Source organism: Equus quagga, chromosome 13 (assembly GCF_021613505.1).
Source record: "Equus quagga isolate Etosha38 chromosome 13, UCLA_HA_Equagga_1.0, whole genome shotgun sequence".
NCBI classification, from domain to species: Eukaryota; Metazoa; Chordata; class Mammalia; order Perissodactyla; family Equidae; genus Equus; species Equus quagga.
Window position 1 is genome coordinate 78,149,176 of NC_060279.1, and position 6,000 is coordinate 78,155,175.

A 6,000-nucleotide genomic window follows, 5' to 3' on the forward strand; every position below is an offset into this window, starting at 1 on the left:
CAGTTTCTACAACTATAATCCAGAACACAATAGAGAACAGAACTCAGACGTTGGCTGAGCTGAATAAAGCAAACATAAACTAGCCCATGTGAAAGGAGACAGCCTTAATTTAACGTGAGGGCACGAGACAGTATCTGAAGTGCCACATAACCCAGGCACTCCACAGCGGAACAGGGGGACAACTCAACTCCAAGACGAGGTGGTTAGTTTTCATTTTCAATGAATACCCCACCACCAAGAAAGCACTGAAAACGGCATCCCAGGATGTCTCAATCCCCGTATCACGTATTTGACTATAAAAAGAGGACAGCTATATGAAATTCAAATTTCAGCGTCCAAAAATAAAGTTTTATTGGAACTGAAAGAAAAAAAAGGGCCAGCCCCGTGGCCGAGTGGTTAAGTTTGTGCTCCGCTGCAGACATGGCACTGCTCATCAAGCCACACTGAGGTGGCGTCCCACATGCCACAACTAGAAGGACCCACAACGAAGAATATACAACTATGTACCGGGGGGCTTTGGGGAGAAAAAGGAAAAAAATAAAATCTTAAAAAACAAAAAAAAGAGGACCGCTTTTGGACCTATAAAACCTGCCCCCTGACCCCCCACAAAGATCCAGTACATTTTAGGACATTATCTCCTGTAGTGTCAAAAAGGAAGCACTGTTAACTACGACAGCCAGACTCAGGTCAGAGGCTTCGTGGACTCAGTTCATGGGCTGGGCAGTTCTCAGTTGCCCAGAAGAACACGTGCTAAAGGTGGAGATGAACACGCCTTTAGATCGCAGCTATTCCTTTTCTTTTTTTAAGATTGCCACCTGAGCTAACAACTATTGCCAATCTTCTACTTCTTTAATTCTTCTCCCCAAAGTCCCCCAGCACATAGTTGTATATTCTAGATGTGAGTGCCTCTGGCTGTGCTATGTCGGACGCCACCCCAGCGTGGCCTGCCGGAGCAGTGCCACCTCCGCACCCAGGATCCGAACCGGCGAAACCCTGGGCCGCTAAAGCGGAGCGGACGAACCTAACCCCTCCGCCACGGGGCCAGCCCAACACAGCTATTCCTTTAACCACTAGCAACAGCAACAGCTGCTCTGGACAAAGTCCCTTCTTTGGGAAGAATGCTAGATTGCTTTCAGCTGCAACAGGCAAAGAGTTTAGAGGTAAAGGAGAAACCAGAAGAAGCCATTTATACGTCACATGATAACCACAGGACAAACTACCCAGTGTTTCACCTTTGAACTGCAATGATTTTCAACACCTAAGGAAAAGCAATGAAATAAAGCAAGCTGTTGCTTGCCTTGGACAAGAGATTATTAGCAGGCTTCTTCACGGTATCTGTGTAGACCCAACGTTTCTACAGTGCTTCACGGTGGAAACCACAGTGGATAGTTCCAGAACTGTACCACAAAACACACACAGCCAAAGGAAGACCACCACCCACCACACTCCTGCACTGAGCACTTTAAAAAAACACTGTTTCAGCACCCCCTTAAAAAAACCAACCTCATGAAGTAGTTCCGTTATGATCTCTAGCACTATCACGAGGACTCTGAAATGCAGGTGGGAGGGCACTCGCAGCTTCCCTGCTCGGGACAGAGGCTTCCACTCAGCTCTTGACCACTTAACCGACCCAAGAGTACCCGACCTGAAGTCTCGAGGGCACCGTGTGTTCTCGGCCACCTTCAACTGCAGTTCCTAAGAGAAGCCAAGGACAGATCCACACGGCGCTGCACCACGATGCCCAGCAGCCCACCAGGTGGACTCTGCTCACGAGAATGAGATCCCTCAGGACAGCCATGTGTTCACAATGCTCCAAAGACGGTTTCTTAAGTGTAAGGTATAAGAGATTAAGAGCCTATTAACCATGAAGGGAAAAAGTCTAAAAATAAGCACATGAAACAACCCAAATGTCCAGCACCGGATGAATGGATAAACAAAACGGAGCCTATCCACACAATGGAATATTATTCAACCGTAAAAAGCAGCGAAGCACTGACACATGCTAGAACATGAATGAATCTTGAGAACACTGTGCTAAATGCAAGAAGCCAACCACAAGAGGCCACATATTGCAGGACTCCATTTATACGAAATGTCCCCAACAGGCAAATCCACAGACAGAAAGTAGAGGAGCGGCTGTCAGGGGCTGGGGGGATGAATGGGAAGTGACTGCAAATGGGTACCAAGCTTCTTTTAGGGGTGATGAGAACGTTCCGGAATTAGATAGTAGTGATGGTTGCACAACTCTGTGAATACACTAAACACCAGTGAATTGTACACTTTAAAGAGGAGAGTTATATAACATATGAATTAAATCTCAATAATATTGTTATTTTAAAAAAAAGCATATACCTTAGCATATTATCACTTACACAGAGAAAAGACCACAAAGGATAAATCTAAATTTTTTTTAAAGCCATGGCTTTATACTTAAATAAAGCAAAAGGACAGAGGTAGTGTGAGTGCAAACCGACCATTATCACCAGCTGACACTGGACTTCAGGAGCAGCACAGCCACAGCAGCTACCGCAGGCGACCGCCAGCTTTACTGCTGCGAATCCATGTCTACTGCACACGCTCACACTTCCCAACTTCTACACGCCCTCCAAGCAACAGGAATGTTAAAGTAACACGGTGAGGGTCTGGAGAAGCATTGCAAATAATGACAATATCAGTTAGAAGTATCACTTTAAATAGGATAAAGGACAAAAATCAACATCTTTATCTCTAAAAGATAAACATAAAGTCTCTAAGCTCAAAGAGTTCAAAACAAAATACAATAGCTTACAAAAGAAGTGCAAACAAAGCTTTAAGGGTGCTGCTTTTTCAGGATACATTAACTGTCAGATTCAGAGATACTAAGAAGGCAAAATGTTTAAATGCTAGATTTCATGAATTGCCGACTGCAAGCAGCAAAGCGTTTATCAATGTCAGGCCTTAACTTTAAAGGCGGCAAAGGAAGAGAAAGTTAAATGAAAGTGACTGAAAGGAGCTTAGCAGAGACACGGAGGGTGTAGGGAAAACTAGACACCACGGTTGTTCTGAAATACGAAAACAATGGCTCCAGAGTTACTCATTATAACCTCATGATTAAGGGTTAGGCAGAATTCTCCAATTTCCCACGGATGAACAAAAAAAATGGTCAGTTCCAAGTAACTATTCAAAAATCAAATTAGAAAACACAAACACTTGGAGACATAAACATTGCCTCTGTAACAACGTGCCTTAAGTTAGCACCCCTCTCTAGCCAGGGAGGACACTGGCAGAGAATGCAGCGCTCACGGCTCATCTGCTGGGCCCTTCCCATGAGACCTCAGGGAACCCTCCAACACCCCTGAGGGAGGGAGCCTGCCCTCTTCTCCAACAGGGAAACACCAGGAGGAGGCCAAGGCCACACTGGTCAGTTGGGCACCCATGCAGGTAGGGGTGAGGAGAGGGGTAGATTAGCCCCTTCATCTCATCAAAGGGATTTGTGGCTTACAGAAAGGCTCTCTTATAAAAGACATTTTTGTTCTACCTTTAGTACGCTGCCCTGCCAAAATAAAAATTGCCGTCTTCTGCTTTGCTAAAGTGATACAGCTGCACACACAAAAGACTCCCCTTCAAGAGCTGAACAGGACTGGAGTAACAGCCCTAGACATCACCAGTGCACAGCCTCCAAACAGAAGACAAACAGCAGTGAAACCGACCAGAAGGAACCAACAGCCCATGAAAAGGTGACATTCTGCTGGCACCCCAAGGTTTGCTGAGCTCCCTAAGACAACCGCATTTCCTAGGACCCCGCTTTCTCTTTGTTGTAGCTGGAAGGACATTTTTCTGCCCGGTGCACAACGGGATTCAGAGTGGGATTTGAACGCACACTTAAAAAGAAAACCAGTCTCAGAAATCAACGTCACCAAAAAAGACGCGATGTAGATTTAAACCAATGTAGGTACCACAACCACATCTTAGGGGAAGACATTAAAGAACAAAAGCCGCAATCCACGGTTGAAAGACAGTTAGAAACCACCGCAGGCAAACCAGAGAAAATCAAAGCTTTAACTCCGAGCTCAGACACTGTCAGAAGGCGTGAGCACCGCTGGTCCTGACTGCAATCTCTTCCTTCCAAAGAAAGTCAGCTTGCCATCTAAAGACACACACCACACTGGGTCAACTAGAAACCCTTCTTCGCGGAGCACAGTTTTGGCACTGGGTCCCAGGGGGCTGTTAAAAATAAGCCTAAGCCCCAAACACGTTGTGTTTACATAGTTTTGAAACATTCATACAAAAGTTCACATTTTTAAGTGGATGACCACGATGCCCTTCCTGTTTAATGTGGAGACAGGAGATCATAACTTAACATTCCTTATAAGACCGACACCCTCCGACTCCAAGTCAGCCTGGGATTTGTTTCTACTGAGGGAGGGGGGTCACCAAGAAATAACTGTCTCACATACATGGAAGGCTCTCAATGCGTTTTTCTTTTACAGTAACCTGGCTCTTAAGCACACACACACACACACAATATAAACAGATATACAAACACACGTATCTACACACACACTCAATACGTGCATTCACAAGCACATACATGCACGGGTGCACGCACATCACAGGCAGCGCACACACCGTGGTGTGCGGCCCACCGCCACCCTAACCTCCCAGCGGCCACACCGCCCACTCAGGGACAATCCACACCTAGGCCTCGGGGGCATGAGCACCGCATCCCGCTAACGTCTTCTAAGGTTCTAGCGCCTTCTAATCACCTCACTAGCGGCTTCCTTTTCTGGTAATAAACACCAGATTTGGAGAAATCAAGGCGACACAACGTGCAACACTCATCTGTTGCCCAAGAGCCCGATTAAAGGGACAAAGGCTTTAGAGGACTTCCAGCCGACGATGGGAAAGAAAGGCACAAAGGGGCCGCGAACTCTGCCCCGGGGCGTTCTTCCCCGGGAACCGAACGGAACCGCGGGCCCCCCACCTCCTGGAGCCCGGGAGCCCCGGCGAGGAGATCCCCGGGGCCCTTCCGCGGCCCGAGGCGAGTGCGACCGCCCCCAAGGGCGCAGGGTGCCGGGCGGGGTCTTGGGGTGCGGGTTTGGGGCTTGTGGTGAGGATGGTGGTTTGGGTACAGGGTGGAGGCTTGGGACACGGAGCGAGGCACGGAGCGGAAGCTTAGGGAGCGAGTGGGGGTTTGCGGTGGGACGTTTGCCTTGCGAGGAGGTGGCTGGGGTCGCGGGTAGCGCGTTCTTGTGTCTTGGGGTGCCGGTGGGGGTTTGGGACCCGGAGTGAAAACTTGGGGAGCCGGTGGGGTTTTGGAGCGGCAGCATGAGATGCAGGTGGGGGTCTGGGGTGGAGGCCTGACGCGCAAGTGGAGGTGCGGGGTGCGGGCGGGGGTTTGGGGGTGTGCGGCGTAAGCCTGGGGTCGGGCCGGCCACCCCGCGCGGGCACGCACCTTGTGGCAGGCCGGGCAGGTGGGCAGCGCGCTCTTGCCCGCGGGGCCCCCGCCGCCGCCGCCGCCGCCGCCGCTCAGGCTGCTCTGGATCTGCGTGAGCTCCTGGCGCAGCACCTGCTTCTGGTGGAAGCTGAAGGCCGGGTGGTTGGAGGCCATGGTGAAGAGCAGCAGGAACTCATCGCCCGTGCGGCCCTCGTTGAGCTGCAGCCCGTAGTTGTGGATGATGGAGTCGATGTGCGTGAGCGTGCGGTACAGCACGCCCGCCGCCTCGCGCTGCTCCGAGCCCAGCAGCGCCAGCGACACGAGCAGCTTGCTGCGCACCACCTCGTCCGTCAGGTTGGTGAGGCTGCCCAGGTCGGCCGGGTTGTTGGCCTTGATCTCCGAGTCGCGCAGCGAGTGGTAGTCCTTGCGGGCCAGGTCCTCGAGGCACGAGCCGAGGAAGCGCAGCTCGAGCGGGATGCACAGGTCCAGCAGGCCGCACAGGAACTCCACGCGCTGCGGCGACGGCAGCTCCGAGAACCAGCGGTACACGCCGTCCCTCTGCAGCGGGCAGCGCTTCTCCACCA

General features: G+C 50.6%; 1 protein-coding gene across 2 annotated transcripts in view; it reads right to left on the reverse strand.

The window, feature by feature from the left end:
• The window catches only part of ZCCHC14 (zinc finger CCHC-type containing 14), a 67,839-nt gene extending 61,845 nt beyond the window's left edge, over positions 1-5,994 (reverse strand). The window contains exon 1 of one of the 2 annotated variants that reach the window (XM_046683174.1): positions 5,435-5,994. In XM_046683174.1, coding sequence (XP_046539130.1) covers positions 5,435-5,590 — 156 coding nt within the window. In that variant the 5' untranslated portion in view covers positions 5,591-5,994. The remainder of the gene's footprint in view (positions 1-5,434) is intronic. The other variant, XM_046683173.1, reaches the window with a different exon arrangement.
• Positions 5,995-6,000: the final 6 nt, after the last annotated feature.